This window comes from Lactuca serriola, chromosome 5 (assembly GCF_051521515.1).
Source record: "Lactuca serriola cultivar US96UC23 chromosome 5, Lser_US96UC23_V15, whole genome shotgun sequence".
Classification (NCBI taxonomy): domain Eukaryota; kingdom Viridiplantae; phylum Streptophyta; class Magnoliopsida; order Asterales; family Asteraceae; genus Lactuca; species Lactuca serriola.
Genome location: NC_136412.1, coordinates 260,729,567 through 260,748,121, shown reverse-complemented (window position 1 = coordinate 260,748,121; position 18,555 = coordinate 260,729,567). Strand labels below are relative to the sequence as shown.

At 38.7% G+C, this 18,555-nt stretch overlaps 1 protein-coding gene across 1 annotated transcript; it reads left to right on the top strand.

The window, feature by feature from the left end:
* Positions 1 to 16,708: 16,708 nt before the first annotated feature.
* Positions 16,709 to 18,266, top strand: LOC145054150 (uncharacterized). The gene is made up of 3 exons (XM_079002294.1): positions 16,709 to 16,898; positions 16,992 to 17,110; positions 17,847 to 18,266. The coding sequence occupies exons 1-3, from the start codon at positions 16,750 to 16,752 to the stop codon at positions 17,864 to 17,866; spliced, it is 288 nt and encodes a 95-aa protein (XP_078858420.1). The 5' UTR covers positions 16,709 to 16,749; the 3' UTR covers positions 17,867 to 18,266.
* Positions 18,267 to 18,555: the final 289 nt, after the last annotated feature.

Sequence of the window (18,555 nt, the reverse complement as noted above, 5' to 3'; positions counted from 1 at the left end):
CGGAAAAATGGTCTAAACAAAAACAGTATTATAATTCTCACAGTTTTTTGGACACATGAATGATGAATTAACTATTAATACTTTAATATTTGGTTTACGGTTAGTAGATATTTGGATGGAATTAAGAGTAATTTGAGTGTAGGTTAAACATTTCTTAAAAAAAATCTTGCTATTTTGAATGAGATGTTTAATGATTAAAAACTTGTGGATATATATCTAGTAATCTAGAAGATTGTTTGATATTGGGTTGAAATAGTTAGACATCTTGTTTTCTATCGAGTATTAATTGTTACATCCTAATATAAGCTTTTAAACAAAGGAAAATAAGTAATTTAACAATTGTTTAATGTGTTTTTGAAGAAATTAACATTTTTTTAGCAAAAATAACAATTTGGTCCACAATAAACTTTTCAGACCAAAAAAAATACATTTTTTTATTGACTCCAAACCAGCTTTCCGGATTCCGGATTCTGAACTAAAATTTCATATTTTAGAAAAAAAAAAAACTCCGGAATTTTAAGAACAATTCAGGAATTTCAATGAAAAAAATCATTTTTTTACTTAAATTTAACAAAAAGGTTAAACAAACATAATAATTTAAACTATATACGATATTAGTTTATAAAAATAGACATTCTATTGAAAAACGATGACATTAAACATTTTGAAGTGTCACATTTGAAATATACAAAAACTCTTTGAATATTTTAAAAAAAAAAAAAAAAAAAAGAAGTCTACAATATAAGCATACTTCGGAATCAGAGAGAAAATAGTTATTTTTCAAAAAATGGAAAATAAAATGGTTATTGTATTTGAAAACCCCAATAACTTAACTCAAATGATTCTTAAAACTATTTTTTTTTGGAACGACAGATCTACTATACTCCTAAATCCATATGTCCCTAGCGGGACTTGAACCTTTGACCTCAAACAGAGAAAACGACACCTGATACCGTTGGGCTATAAGCTCCTTCTCAAAACTAATTGATAGGATGTTTTAGTGACTACTTCGAAATACACTTACAAATTGATATTTTATACTACTTTAAATTGTAATAGCAAAAAACATATGAATGTAAACGTTAGAATATGATTACATGAATAAAAGCATAAATAACTTTTATGGTTATCTTTTGCTTTTAGCAATTTCATCTCCAAAACTAAGGAACATCGCAACACTATCTTTTGTAACTTCAGCAAAACATTGATCTGTAAGGTACTCAATCCCTTCAAACACATTTGGTGTCACACTTTTCTTTATGCCGCAAGCAATAATTTCACTTGTTTCACATGATCAACAACCTCCTCAACATCATTGTCAAATCCCTTCATAGATAAATGAATCTATCAACATTCAACACCACTGTAATTCGCGTAAAATGAATCCAAGTCCCGACTTTTAGCTCTAAGACCTCCCATTATAATAACGGATTCCCAATAACTTCCTCTTTACTTCTACCTTGGGCGATGTCGACTACCTGCTGCAAGGGAGCCATCGTGCCCGTCCATGTCTACTCACTCACTGAGAAGAACGACATTGCTGAGAATAAGAGAAGAAAACCCAGAATAAGAAAGAGAAGTAAAGAAAACGATCTGAAGCTTTTCAAATCCTTGATCCTAATTAAATGGTTTAATCTTAATTTTGTATTTAAAAAGGGTATTTTAGCAACATCATTTGTAATTTTATAATTTTAGATGAAAATTTTAATATTATATTAGTTTAATTTTAGATAAAATATGAGTTTATATATATATATATATATATATATATATATATATATATATATATATATATATAAACATTACAGTTTTAAAATGACGTATACATAATTTAAAATTTTATATGGATATTAATGTAATACTGCAAGTTTAGAAGAATATATATGAATTTTTCCTAAAAATAATAGGTACCTTTTAAGTATTTATTCCAAAATAGAAATAAATATTCTCTTATATTTTCATTAAATATGATACATGTCAAACATTTTATATAAATAGAAATTTGACATAAATATAAGAATGAATAAGAAGAAAATGTAAGGGAATATTTAGAGGATGTTTGCTAAAACTTAAAAAAAGAGTTTTTAACTTATTACCAGTTCAATATTAATATAAATTAAAAACAGTACTTGGGTAAGGATTTTTTTAAAAATAACTTATAGCTTTTTGAGACATCAAATAAGTCATTTTATAAATTACTTACTTTTTACTTATCAAAAATTCCTTATTATTTCACCTTTAAAGAAATTGACCAATATACATTTAACCTAATAAACCTTATACAAGTACAGAAATCATAAACGCCTTTATTTTGTATTATCATTATTATGGATTAATATAGTATTATCATTGACAAAGTTAATATTTTAAAAATGTTGTCGAAACATTATAGATTTTATAAAAAAAAAATATATTAACTTAGAAACAATCTTAAATGAATTAAATTATAAAAAAAATCTTATTTGTAAAAAAAAAAACTATTAGATATAAATTAAAAAAAAACCGTTAGTTATATTAATTATAATAAGAAAAATAAGTCATAATATAAAAGGAAGCAGTTTTTGGTAACTTTAAAGTTTTTTTTTTTTTTTGCCAAACACTAAATATAACTTATTAGTTTATAGCATTTTGATATCGGATAAACTTAACCAAACATTTTTTTTCTAAACTCCATTTTGACATTGCCATAATTTAATAAATTATAACTTAAAATTTTAAGGTATTTTAATAAACTTTTCCAAACACCCTCTTGATTTCTAACCTACAGGTATGTTAAAAAAAATTTAAGAGCATTGGGTGTGGGGAACTAGATGTAACATCAATTTGATATCACCTCACATGCCACGTAAGCAATGATGTTATAACACCAACATGAAAAGAGTTTTCATGTTATAACAACAATATTTTCTAGGGGTGAGCAAACCCAAACCAAGAAACCGAGAAAACCGACGAAACCGGAACCGAAAAAACCGAAACCGAAACAAAATCGACGGCTAGGGTTTGATATTTTTAAAAACCGAAAAATCGGGTTCGGTTTTTACCTAGAAATCAACCCACCCATACTTAAAACCGACAAACCGCCCCAAGAAACCGATCTATTCAACCCGAGAAACCACCCATACTTGATTGTGTTTTGGTTGTAATAGACTACATTGGGCTTTGGTTGTAACTTGTAATAGACTATTTGTTGTAAGACTCATGTTTTTTGAAGTATTTAACTTCAATTTGGTGTTTTTGTAAGTATTTAGCTTGTTGTTCGTTTATAGAAAATGGGTTAAAACCTAGAACCCATGAGTATATGGGTTGAACCCAAGAAACCGGAAAACCAACCTCAGAACCCGAGAAACCGAAATGACTAGAAACTTGTAACGTCCCAAAAATACAGGCCAAAATTTTCATTTTTTTAAAATACGTCATTATAAAACCAACAATGTAATAAAACATTTGTAATATCATGTCATGTCAAAACCAAAGTAGAAATAGTCAAACATGTTATCATAAAACAATATCAGAGTGTAATCCCAAAGATCTCGTGTGCGGAAAACCATAGTGTGATGTGTTGCGATCAAGCTGGCTCCTTTCCTTTAAACACGAAGTACCTGAAACCAAAATTGAAAACCGTAAGCACGAAGCTTAGTGAGTTCCCCCATCATACCACATACCATACACTCACATAACATACATATATTGTCAGGCATATTTTGGTACCCGACCTACCCCTTCGGTCCTCTCGACCGGATACTGTCTAGTATACCTGGGAGCTGGCCTCCCCTTTGGTCCTCTCAACCGGATACTGACCAGTATTTCTGGGAGCTTGCGTCCCCCTTCGGTCCTCTCGACCGAATACTGACTAGCATATCTGGGTGCTGGTCTCCCCTTCGGTCCTCTCGACCGGATACTGGCTAGCATATCTGGGAGCTGGCCTCCCCTTAGGTCCTCTCGACCGGATACTGGGGACTATTTCACCCCCTACTACTACCACATAACACATATATCACATAACCTATCTAGCATGGTTGGGCACGACCGCCCCTTCGGCCCTATCAACCGGTATTCTAGGGGACTATCTCCCCCTACTGTCACTAGCACATAGCATCATATCATACTAACACAATAACATATCACAGGTAGTAGCAACCCTAGATGAATATCATAGAGACAAACATCTATCATACAATTCCTGCTGGTGGGGCGGCATTGTGGTCGTAGACCCACTGCTACTGGAAGGTAACTCACCTCACACTGCTGAAGTCCCGTAGACACAATCCCACACTGCTGAAGTCCCACAGACTCAACCCCAGCTGCTGGATGACAGATTTTCGATCTGTCAATATCAAAACATCACCCAATTAATATATGGGTCCCACTACATAACCATAAACACTTACTTTGGATAATTTCATTACCCCAAGCTTGGCTTATTCAAGCCCAAGGCCCAATCCGTAGGCCCAAAGTCAACTAGGAATCAAAGCCCAACACATCCAAATTGGGCCTAGGCCTATACATGGTCTCATTCTAAGGCCCAACATCGTATACTCATTAAGGCCCAAACCTTGGCCCATCTATGGCCCAATTTTCCAAATTGGGCCCAAGCCCCTTACATGGGCCATACCCTAGGCCCATTAAATTACTCTAGACCATTTGCTTAATCTTGGATAGTCCATTTAATAACCCAAATCATCAAGGCCCAATAGAAAGGCCCAACAATAAACCCAAGTGAAATTAGGGTTTCACATAAAATGATGATTAGGGTTAAGTTTCCTACTTAACCCATTAAGGACTTAATCCATTAAGTCCATTATCGCTTAGATTAATCTTTGCCAAAGTTTATTATTTAATATCTCAAATTATTAAATAATTCTTGTGTGTGACCCGAATAATTCTTAAAGTTAGGGTTTTATTGGCATTAGGGTTTTCCAATCCAAATATTAGTCCATTTATCAATTTGTTGGCCTTTTATGTCAATTAGGGCTTTATTGGGCTTATTAAGCCCACTAAAATATTATTAAGCCCATTAGGGTTTTATTGGGTCCATTAGAGTCCCTTAAGCTTTGTTAGGCCCAATAGGGTTTCGAGGCCCATTAGGCTTTTAGTCCCTTGTCCAATCATCCAAACGAGTCCAAACACCATCAAAGCACACCGCCACCCGACACGGCGGCCGGTGGCGGCAGGAGGCGGCAGCCACCACCTCACGATGGTGGTTTCGAATTCCTTTCTCATTATTCCATTTTTTTGTTACAATGTACAATACGAAACCCCAAAGAACACACGCACACCCTAATCTATTTACAAAACATATACACACAAAAGTACACCCACCCGCGGTGGTTCACGATGGCATGAGGCGGCAGCAAAAGCTTTGGGACGACAGCCACCACCTCACGGTGGTGGCGGTGGGTTCTCTCGGTTCCCCGTCAAGCAGCAACACCCACCACACGAATCTTGAAGCAGAAATCACACACACCTACACGAACTCACAGAAGGCACACACACACGTTTCCTTGCTTGCAAGTGGATCCAGCCGCCCACCTGGCGGCGTACGGTGGCGGTGGTGACACGAGGAAGCAGCAGCAGCGAAAAAGAAGAAGAAAAAGGAACGGTAACAATGCTGTAACAGTAGAAGAGAAGCGGCGGTACATCAGCGCTACAACGGAGTAGCGGCGTCCACCGGAAACAGCAACGGCGACACTCCCGGGCGTGTTCCCTCGGACCTCAACTGCCATGTCGCTTCATGGCGGCGTTCATCTTCAACAGCGGTGGTTCACGTCTTCAGCGGAGTGAAATAACGCCGGTCATCTTGGTTCTTTGGCAGCTTGGTCGGTCGGAGAAGCAAGGGATAATGGGGTGGCGGCCGGCGGTAAGAGGCATATGGGGGGAGGGGGGATGACGGCTAGAGATTGGAGATATGGTTAGGGTTTGGTAGCGATGGCTTTAAACGGGAAGGAGGGTCACCGGGTTTAAATCTCGTGATCTTCAAACTTATTTTCGTTTTTCCAAGTTCAGCCCCTCCCCACAACATATGTTTTCAATTTAAATCCAAAAGTTACCCTTTAGCCCTCCCTTCCATAATTCCTTACAAAATAAATCCCTAATTTACCATTCATCCCCTAAGCCTCAAAATCCCTTCAAAAGAAGTCCAAGGAGTTACCATTTAGACCCTCGGTATTAAAATCCTTTACACCTTAGGTACAAAATTTACTATATAGCCCCCAATATCTTAATTATGACATAATCAGCCCTTCAACCTCTCTTCCTTTCAATTTAAATTCAAATAATTACCACGGAGCCCCTGTCTTCATAAATATTTTCAATAATATAACAAGCGGTCCCTGCCTTCTCAATTACTTACAAAATAAAGTCGAAACTTACATTTTAACCCCCACCCCCCCCCCCCCCCAAATATCTAAAATTATAACGATTAGCTCCTCGAGATCAACACCTTGCTATATAATTATCGATTTTAGGGCTACTATTCGCTCATTATTTTATTTATTGATTTAATAAATAAACGGGGCTTTACAACTCTCCCCCACTTAAATTAGATTTCGTCCTCGAAATCATTCGTTACCAATCCTTACATACCAAGCCACTCTAGTAACATAGTCATCTTCCTGGGCACACCCTAGCCTTCCCAGGGTAGCTGTGACCAATCTTCGCAAAGCCCTATAATATGTAGGTGAACGAATTCCTTGCAACAAGACCACATGTAATCTATCCGAAATCTGCTATCTCGAGATGGTCTGAATCCCTAACAGACCACTCATACCAAATTATTATCGATGAATCTCGTCTGTTCGTCCCTTAACTGACTACTTAACATCTGATAGCATGTGGTTCCCGCCATAAACCTAGGTGACAAATCCAATTACCTCTGCATATCACTTATTCTCGGCTAAGGCTCAACTAATCCCACTGTGGGTGACTTGTCACTCCCCAATAAGCCATCTATTACGTGCGCATATGCAACTAAAACACACATACTATCACTGCCCAAACGTTGAAACTGCTCGAACACTGAACCGCCTGAAGCAGCATACGCTGCTACGTAGCTGCTTACCAAAAGCTACCAAGACCTCCTGGGTCTTAATTCGCTTGCCAAACCTCTGAAATACTGGGTTTCCACCCGGCTGTGGAGCCAAAGGACTCCCAACTTAGTCGCCTCACACGACTTCTGAACAATTCTTCTCTGGAACTAGTTGCCACTAGTTATCATGTTAGTGTGACTCTACTACTTTCTGATCTAACCGATCGGGTCCATACGTCGAATCCTTTCATCATCAAATCCAAGGCTGGAAGTGATTGCTACCTAACCAATGGTAGCCTTATCTCACACGCAATCTTGTACAGTCCATTGTTTTCCTGATCCCGTAATTGTAGTGACGCTCCTACAGTCCTATCACTGACTCAACCAGATCTAATCCATCTGGGTAATTCTGAAATCCAATCCGTCGATATCCTTATCCTCACTGCTGCACCCGAACTGGGGGGGTACTGTTGTTCCTTCCGCATTCTAACAACACGTTGATGCCATTTATCAACCTAGTGAATGCTACGGCTATACCCGCAGACTTACAACACTCTATCACTATCTAGCTGCTAGTGAATGCTACGGCTACACCCGTAGACTTACAACAATCTAACACTATCTGACTGCCTGGTGAATGCTACAGCTACACCTGCAGACTTACAACACCCCTCACACTATCTGTTGCTAGTGAATGCTACAGCTACACCCGCATAATTACAACACTTTCCATACTACCTGATCGCTAGTGAATGCTACGGCTACCCCCGTAGTCTTACAACACTTTCCAAACCGGGTCGAACACGCACTCGACCTAACACACCACTGAACTTGAGTCCTAACCAGGACTCTAACCTGGTTCCCAAAACCTGCTATCATGTGACCCCACTCTATCAGTACCACAACCCATTCCCATGATCAAAGCGTCACAGTAACCCACGAAATCATCTACACCCTCTGGCATAGTGAGAATCAGTGCCTCGTACATCCACTGTCTGAGAGTCTCGAAGGCTGCCTGCTGCCCAGGCCCCCAACGAAAGGCCATCGACTTCTTGGACAGTCGGTTCAAAGGAACCTCAATCTCGGAGAAGTCTCATATAAATCTCCGGCAATAACCCGCCATACCCAGGGAATTCCGAATCTCAGATGGAGACCTCGGAATCTCCCACTACATCACGGCCTCTACCTTGGCCGGATCAACTAGAATACCCTTCTGGTTGACAAGGTGGCCAAGAGATTGCACCCCGCGCAACCAGAACTCACATTTGGAGAACCTTATAAAAAGTCTCTCCCCCACTTAGATTCGACTAAGTCTTCACGGCATGCGAGAATTGAAGGATTCCCAATCCGTCTCGCTTTCTAATATCCAACTGATGACAAAATGTGCTTACCAATGCTAGCATTTAATCACCGATTAAACCTTAAGATCGTCCATCCTCTGAAATCTTGAAGAGTACTCTCGAAATCTGTTCCATTCTGACACCTCAATTCATCTCCCAGGCTGACCACTGAAGACCTTAATCTTCACTCTGGCTGATGAATCCTCATTCTCATTTCCAATCTTGCAGTACCACCGAACTCTAACCGAACACAGCCCATGCGAAAATATAATTCTCTTGAACATGCTATGACCAACCACTTTTGCATCTAACACCCACGACTGACACTACCCTCTTCCTGTCACCAGTTCTGTCCCAGCAACAGTAGTGCCTTAAAATCTAAAGTTCATCCATAAACAACTACCGACCATACCTGAACAATGATAGGATCACTAAACGCTGACTTCACTGGAAAACTATCACTCCAACCCTGATCGAGTATTCTCTAAATAATACTCCTGCATAGACCCCGATCATCGCTTAGCATTTTAGGCACAATTCCTAAAATAAGCTAGTGCTCACACCTCACAATCATCGCTTAGCATTCTAAGTTTAAGTCTAGAAATAAATCCATATTCCTAGTTCGCTTAAACTAATGCTCTGATACCAACTGTGACATCCCCATTTTCACGGCCAGAAAAGACCGATTTTGTTTATGCTTTATAAAAATCAGAGTACTTCATTTTATAAAAATGTTGCGGAATTTGTTCCCAGAAAAACATGGTAAATACGTTATTAAAACATTTTCGATGAAACGTATTTATTTCATTTTAAAACGTTTGGGATGTCATCGTTAATACAGAAACATAAGCATAAACAGAACTTACAATTATTTACACTAGTGATCTACATCTCTTTAAATCTCTCAGTGTATTGTGACTTCATATCAACACCTGTGATAAAAATAAACTGAGTGGGTCAGGTTGGGAAACCTGGTGAGCACATAGGGTTTTCAACCCACAATAATATAATTATTATTTTTAAACATCAAACAATCAACCCAATTACCCATTCCCGTTATCCTCACATTACGTCCCTAAAACATCTAACACAAGGGACCTAGTCAAAGGACTATCATTGGGATGGAGTATATCTGGTGAGCACACAGTTCACACAGTTCGAATAAACACACAGTTCGAATAAACACACAGTTCGGTTAAACACAAAGTTCGAATAAACACCTACAGGTTGCGAGCCTGTTAGTGTTCCACTGGACTGTCTAGAATAGTCCGTGGTCGTCATCTATACTCCGCTAGATGACTAGATCATCAAGAACATCTATAACGAGGCATCTCATTATTTCATTTTATCACACAGCAACTAATACATCTACCCATGTTTTACCCAACACATTTTGTAGATATAAAATACATATACAGTTTAAATCATTGAAAACATGTATAAAACGTTCATCCAGCATAGATAGCAAGTATACAGATAATATACACACACAGCACGTAATTTATATAAAATACTTCATATCTATGTGTAAGCTGAAAGTAACTATGCACTCACTTGAGAAGGTGGTGACTCGGTACTCGGACAGCGCTTCGTTTACTTTAAAATAATTTCCTTTGACGAAACCTAGTATTATCACCACTAGATTTTAGTCTAATATTACCGTGACTAATTATTAGTCTTATTATTATTATTATTATTATTATTATTATTATTATTATTATTATTATTATATAAGCGTTTAAACAATACTTTCCAACTACTATGTACAGACAGGGGCCAGACATAAAACACCGGAGGGCAGGACCATTTTGGCGTATAGCACTTCTGAAATCCAACAACCCTATGTGGCCCTTTAAACCAGATTCCCCGTACCGCGAGTAGTTAAAAGATATTATAACGACACTTATATAAGTCATAATAATAGCCCAAATATTTATTATAAATTTATAATAACAATACTAATTTTAAATATAAACTATATTTAAAATAGGGTAAACATAACTTACTTTCAAGGGGATTTTAGCTAGGAGTCGGGCTCTGCAGGGGCAGAACTTCGTCGCTGAATCTTTCTAAGAAAGATTCGTGCAGCGCTTCAGCGCTCACCTTACTATACTAAAACTACAGAAAGAGAAGTCGAATCACGAGGGACCGAAATGCTCGGGGGATAAGGAGAGAAAGACTCTTGAATCAAGAGAATGGTGCAAGAAATATGAGAGCCCAAGGCTCTTATTTATACTAATTGAATTTTCAAAAACTACCCTCCATAATTACTTAATGACCTTTTAGTTATATAAACAACTAAACACCCCTCTATAATACTATTTTAAATGGATTTAATGATCTTTGTACTAAACTAATGTCGAAAGAACTCAACATTAGTTTTATAATAACCGCATCGTCGATACCTTTCTAATGATATATACATATGTATATATATGTGTACGTATACATGATTTATACTTTATTTTAATACGTAAATATACTACTATAATTTGTAACTCGCTCATACGAACTCCGTTTTTGACGTTATTTATATCCACGCGTAGGTGGAGACATACTCTACAACTTTCGTTTAGACTCCGTTGGTTAATTTTGACTTTATTTTTAAAGTTATATTTTTAACAGGCCAGGACAGGATTGGTCCGTTAAAATCTCATAACTTCTTTATTCGATGTCCATTTTCGTCTGTATTTTTATCGTTACGCTACTAATAACGAGATCTTCGATTCTTGTTTAGGTTGTGTCGGCTAAAAATCAATCGATCTAAAATTCGAATTTCGGGCTGTACACCGCTAATCCGAAACTTCGAAAAATCATAACTTCTTCATACGAAGTCAGATTTGGGCGTTCTTTTTATCGATGTTCTTAGTTTAACATATTCTACGACTTTTGTTTAGAGCGCTAAGGCTAAATCTCTATATATCATAAATTTACTATTTACGCTTCCCGACGCCGTGCCGGTTCCGACGCGAAACTTCGACGGGTCATAACTTCTTCGTTATAACTCGGATTTCAGCGTTCTTTATATGTATGGAAACCTTGTGACATATTCTACAAATTGGTTAAGATTATTTATTCTAAATAATCTTTTTGTCAAAAAGTCGTTTTCGACCCCTATTGCCTCTAAATTGACTAGCCCGGATCTGCGGGCGTTACAAATATATCCTAGGCTTCCCTAGGTTCCCGAACTCACCCAGTCCTCAATTGCTGAAAGGTTCCCAGTAATGTCAACTAGCTACCTCGTGAATATAGCCACATGCAACAGAGATCAGATAATCCTTCGAGTAAAAGACCCATCCCTAGAATGGTTGGACTCAGACAAGAGCTGCGCAATAGGGTCAAGTCTCTCGCTCTGAGATTATCCGGCCTGTGTCCCATGTGACTTAGCATATTCACTTAATAGTTAGCTCACATTACTAAGAGTCCCACAAAGCACAAAGCAAGCAACATTCAGACAATGGAAAATCTAACCATCATATTCCAATCATATCATTCTCTCCTCTAATCAGGAATCTGTACATACAATTCAAAGGCTCATACAATCAGGCATAACCTAAACAGGCTATCCTATCACTGACTGATCAATACAAGCATGCAAGTCTACAAGCACCTATAATAGGCATATAAGGCATCCTCCTAGATCCTTAGCCCTAATCTAGCATGCAATTCTCATAATCAAATCAAATCACAACATAACATATCATAACATGTATGGGTATCTTGGGGAAAACTTACTTGAGCTCGGCTGATTGCACGCATCACACACTTTGTTCTTCTCAAAATTCTTTTCCCTTTTTAGATTCTTTTTAAACTCCTTTTTATAAAATGGTTTTACTTTTGAAAATTTTCATACCAAGCCCTTAGTTTGAGTTCAGACACACCCGAGAGTATGTCCGAATCCCTCAAACCAAGGCTCTGATACGAACTTGTAACGTCCCAAAAATATAGGCCAAAAATTTCATTTTTTTAAAATACGTCATTATAAAACCAACAGTGTAATAAAACATTTGTAATATCATGTCATGTCAAAACCAAAGTAGAAATAGTCAAACATGTTATCATAAAACAATATCAGAGTGTAATCCCAAAGATCTCGTGTGCGGAAAACCATAGTGTGATGTGTTGCGATCAAGCTGGCTCCTTTCCTTTAAACACGAAGTACCTGAAACCAAAATTGAAAACCGTAAGCACGAAGCTTAGTGAGTTCCCCCATCATACCACATACCATACACTCACATAACATACATATATTGTCAGGCATATTTTGGTACCCGACCTACCCCTTCGGTCCTCTCGACCGGATACTGTCTAGTATACCTGGGAGCTGGCCTCCCCTTTGGTCCTCTCAACCGGATACTGACCAGTATTTCTGGGAGCTTGCGTCCCCCTTCGGTCCTCTCGACCGAATACTGACTAGCATATCTGGGTGCTGGTCTCCCCTTCGGTCCTCTCGACCGGATACTGGCTAGCATATCTGGGAGCTGGCCTCCCCTTAGGTCCTCTCGACCGGATACTGGGGACTATTTCACCCCCTACTACTACTACTACCACATAACACATATATCACATAATCTATCTAGCATGGCTGGGCACGACCGCCCCTTCGGCACTATCGACTAGGGGTGAGCAAACCCGAACCAAGAAACCGGGAAACCGATCAAAACCGACGAAATCGAAACCGATAAAACCGAAACCGAAGCAAAACCGACGGTTAGGGTTTCAAATTTTTAAAAACCGAAAAATCGGGTTCGGTTTCGGTTTTTGCCTAGAAACCGACCCACCCAACCCGAGAAACCGACTCAATGATTGAGTGCCATGTTTTTTTATATGTAATCATAAGAATATATATATATATATATATATATATATATATATATATATATATATATATATATATATCTAAGGAGCGAATTAGATATACAAACACACTCTTGGCCCAGTGGTTGAGCGCCTTCCCCTTGAACATTATGTCAAGGGTTCGAATCTTGCTGCTTGCCAAAGTTTTCCCTAAGTTTTCTATTTTAATTTGCAATTTGATCTATCCCACATCGATGGGTGTATGAAAGTTGCGCATGTTTCACCCTTACTATAAGGAATCGTTAACCTCTATCAAGCCTCAATCAGTTTAATTGGGATTATCATTGGGTTCGGGTTTAAACCCGGAACCAACCCATGAAGAAACTGAAAACCGACAAACCGAACCGACGGTTTGGGTTCATGGTTCGGTTTTTATATTTTTGAAAACCGATTTTATTGGGTTGGGTTCGGTTTTAGGTCAAAACCGACCTAAACCGACCCATGCTCACCCCTACTATCGACCGGTATTATGGGGGACTATCTCCCCCTACTGTCACTAGCACATAGCATCATATCATACTAGCACAATAACATATCACAGGTAGTAGCAACCCTAGATGAATATCACAGAGACAAACATCTATCATACAATTCCTGCTGGTGGGCCGACATTGTGCCCCGTAGACCCACCGCTACTGGAAGGTAACTCACCTCACACTGCCGAAGTCCCGTAGACATAATCCCACACTGTTGAAGTCCCGCAGACTCAACCCCAGCTGCTGGATGACAGATTTTCGATCTGTCAGTATCAAAACATCACCCAATTAATAATTGGGTCCCACTACATAACCATAAACACTTACTTTGGATAATTTCATTACCCTAAGCTTGGCTTATTCAAGCCCAAGGCCCAATCCGTAGGCCCAAAGTCAACTAGGAATCAAAGCCCAACACATCCAAATTGGGCCTAGGCCTATACATGGTCTCATTCTAAGGCCCAACATCGTATACTCATTAAGGCCCAAACCTTGGCCCATCTATGGCCCAATTTTCCAAATTGGGCCCAAGCCCCTTACATGGGCCTTACCCTAGGCCCATTAAATTACTCTAGACCATTTGCTTGATCTTGGATAGTCCATTTAATAACCCAAATCATCAAGGCCCAATAGAAAGGCCCAACAATAAACCCAAGTGAAATTAGGGTTTCACATAAAATGATGATTAGGGTTAAGTTTCCTACTTAACCCATTAAGGACTTAATCCATTAAGTCCATTATCGCTTAGATTAATCTTTGCCAAAGTTTATTATTTAATATCTCAAATTATTAAATAATTCTTGTGTGTGACCCGAATAATTCTTAAAGTTAGGGTTTTATTGGCATTAGGGTTTTCCAATCCAAATATTAGTCCATTTATCAATTTGTTGGCCTTTTATGTCAATTAGGGCTTTATTGGGCTTATTAAGCCCACTAAAATATTATTAAGCCCATTAGGGTTTTATTGGGTCCATTAGAGTCCCTTAAGCTTTGTTAGGCCCAATAGGGTTTCGAGGCCCATTAGGCTTTTAGTCCCTTGTCCAATCATCCAAACGAGTCCAAACACCATCAAAGCACACCGCCACCCGACACGGCGGCCGGTGGCGGCAGGAGGCGGCAGCCACCACCTCACGATGGTGGTTTCGAATTCCTTTCTCATTATTCCATTTTTTTGTTACAATGTACAATACGAAACCCCAAAGAACACACGCACACCCTAATCTATTTACAAAACATATACACACAAAAGTACACCCACCCGCGGTGGTTCACGACGGCATGAGGCGGCAGCAAAAGCTTTGGGACGACAGCCACCACCTCACGGTGGTGGCGGTGGGTTCTCTCGGTTCCCCGTCAAGCAGCAACACCCACCACACGAATCTTGAAGCAGAAATCACACACACCTACACGAACTCACAGAAGGCACACACACACGTTTCCTTGCTTGCAAGTGGATCCAGCCGCCCACCTGGCGGCGTACGGTGGCGGTGGTGACACGAGGAAGCAGCAGCAGCGAAAAAGAAGAAGAAAAAGGAAGGGTAACAACGCTGTAACAGTAGAAGAGAAGCGGCGATACATCAGCGCTACAACGGAGTAGCGATGTCCACCGGAAACAGCAACGGCGACACTCCCGGGCGTGTTCCCTCGGACCTCAACTGCCATGTCGCTCCATGGCGGTGTTCATCTTCAACAACGGTGGTTCACGTCTTCAGCAGAGTGAAATGACGCCCATCATCTTGGTTCTTTGGCGGCTTGGTCGGTCGGAGAAGCAAGGGATAATGGGGTGGCGGCCGGCGGTAGGAGGCATAAGGGGGGGGGGGGGGGATGACGGCTGGAGATTGGAGATATGGTTAGGGTTTGGTAGCGATGGCTTTAAACGGGAATGAGGGTCACCGGGTTTAAATCCCGTGATCTTCAAACTTATTTTCGTTTTTCCAAGTTCAGCCCCTCCCCATAACATTTGTTTTCAATTTAAATCCAAAAGTTACCCTTTAGCCCTCCCTTCCATAATTCCTTACAAAATAAATCCCTAATTTACCATTCATCCCCTAAGCCTCAAAATCCCTTCAAAAGAAGTCCAAGAAGTTACCATTTAGACCCTCGGCATTAAAATCCTTTACATCTTAGGTACAAAATTTACTATATAGCCCCTAATATCTTAATTATGACATAATCAACCCTTCAACCTCTCTTCCTTTCAATTTAAATTCAAATAATTACCACGGAGCCCCTGTCTTCATAAATATTTTCAATAATAAAACAAGCGGTCCCTGCCTTCTCAATTACTTACAAAATAAAGTCGAAACTTACATTTTAACCCCCCCAAATCTCTAAAATTATAACGATTAGCTCCTCGAGATCAACACCTTGCTATATAATTATCGATTTTAGGGCTACTATTCGCTCATTATTTTATTTATTGAGAGATAAAGAGAAAGGTATAAAAAAAATGGGTTAATATGTTGTATTTATAGTAAAAAATTTAAAAGTAATTTTTTTTCTTTGATTTTGACCACTGTCGCAGTCTTATGTTTCAAACCAAACGACATCGTTTTTTTCTTGTTTCAGCCGGTCACGAAGGACAACGAGAAAGGACCGTCCTACACGTTACCATACCGCTCCTCTAACTAGGGATGAGCAAAAGGACTGAACCGTGAACCGCCTTCGGCCAAAATCAAGAACCGAACCGCCCCGATGGTTCTATCGATTCCAGTTCTAGCGGTTCCCAGTTCCTACCGGTTCTTGTCGTGTCTTCAAATGTTGGAACCGGTCCTTGAAAAATAGTATCATACGGTTCCGGTTGCTACCAGTTCTAAAAATCCACAAAAATAACGTCCCGGTCCCGACCCGACCAGTTCCATCGGGTTCCGGTTCCGGTTCCGGCCGGTTCCCCGGTCCATATGCTCGTCCCTACCTCTAACTAATGTAATCTGATCATATCCCAAATAAGAAAGTACAACAAAAATTGCTTCCGGTACAAGCGGTATGCCTCCACCACTCCTACAAGGGTCCAGAGTTAGGGTTTAATACAACACTGGGTTAAGTGAAAAAGATGGCTTCGGCAAGCAGATCAGCTATCGTCTCTGGTGCGAGAACAATTGCAGCTAGATCAAATCTGATTTCGAGAACCCTAACCCCCAAATCCGTACCCGTTTCTCCATTCCATTCATCAACAAGAACCGTCCCTCGCGCAGCTTCAAGGTTAATACTTCAATAACACATACCACCAGTTGAACTTCCATTGATAGCGATTTGAATTTGACTATAATCGTTTTGATTTTCCGTCTTCTTCAGGATTGTTGCGGCATTGGGAACTGTTGAGTCGATGCTGCCTCTTCACAGTGCAATTGCATCTGCTCGTCTTAGGTCAAATATTGCTGTTGATTCCACCTGCTGGAGCTGGCTTTCTCAAGGTATGTCATCTTTAATTGAATTCTTTACGTTTTGCATTATAATTTAAACTCGTGTTATTGCGGATCAACAATCGCTTGTTTGCTATGAACAATGAACTATCCAATATCCAGGCGAAAAATCATAAGAGCAGCTAGAAATTGAATGCATTGGTAATTATAATATCTATGAGCTTCCTGCTTAATGACTATTGCTTCTTGTGGGTTTGGAAATTCCATATTAGATCTAGGGGCCTAAGATAAGTAAATTTAGCAGCCATAGCAACATACTTTACTCGACCATCTATTTTACTTTTTACCCATAACAACATATATATTTTTTACACATAATAACATAATACTTACATTTTTACCAATAAAAGCAATAATTAACGGATTAACCTGAAATTTGTAAAATAATTACAAGTATCATGATGCAATTTCCTATTATTGGCAAAGAAATGTAAGTACAATGATATTATGGGTAAGGAATGGTAAAGATGCAGCTATTATGTTTAAAGAAATGTAAGTAGGTTAACAATAAAGTACAATTTTCAAGTTTCACATCACATATTGTTATTATCAATTTATTGGTAAAAGAAATGCAAAGTACATTGCTATTATGGGTACAAAATGTAACGAGATCCAAAAATTTATTAAATGTATTGCTTATTTTTGTGGTTGGTCTCTTCGATTTCTTGCACTTTTACTAAAGAGTAGCAATTAATTCCATCTTTTTTTTTTTTCGTATTTTCTCTAGACTTTGGACTTCCTCGGTGACAACAGCTTCAACCACATTGGATCACGATTTTTCTACTGCTTGTTATTGATTTAAGAATTTTGGTGGCATCACAAAACATTCATTGCATAATCTCATCATGTGTTTCCTGAAGGCTAAAACAACTAAAATGAACAAATGTTTATGAATCACCTTGATGTTTTTGAAGGCCCATTTGTTACACAACAAATAACAAGTTGTACTATGTTTTGTGTGTTGGACTGAGACTCACTGATGTTAATCAGACAAAAACTGTAAATTTTTAGTCCCATCTGAAAAGGTGGGACCTGGACACGATCCATATTTTATATGTGCAAAAAACATGAATGCCCTATTGTGTAACAAACGTAACCTAAAGCTTTCTTTGGAGCATTTTTTTACTTGATGAGTTTATTTGGTTAAGCACTAAATCTCGACGATTATACATAGTTGTTTCTTTTTTACTTCGAACAAAATGACTTAATCAGTTAAGCCGAAAGTTTGGTTTTTATGTATTGAGACATTGAGGGGCTTTTCTACCTATTTGCCACGTTTTTCTCTTCCCAAGTTAAAATTAATGAATATTGTGAAGTTGTTGGTCGTGTAGTCTCAAGGGCATAGCTAAATGTATTTAAGGTAGGTCCTAGGACCTACCTCAATTCTAATATCTTATAGAAATTATATATAAATTTATATTAGGGCCTACCTTATC

What these genes read in the sequence shown, in the direction of transcription:
- LOC145054150 (XM_079002294.1), top strand. Translation starts at nt 16,750, where the DNA reads ATGGCTTCGGCAAGCAGATCAGCTATCGTCTCTGGTGCGAGAACAATT. An exon ending in GTCCCTCGCGCAGCTTCAAG is followed by an intron (nt 16,899 to 16,991) that starts GTTAATACTTCA and finishes CGTCTTCTTCAG; the next exon opens with GATTGTTGCGGCATTGGGAA. An exon ending in CTGGAGCTGGCTTTCTCAAG is followed by an intron (nt 17,111 to 17,846) that starts GTATGTCATCTT and finishes TATTTTCTCTAG; the next exon opens with ACTTTGGACTTCCTCGGTGA.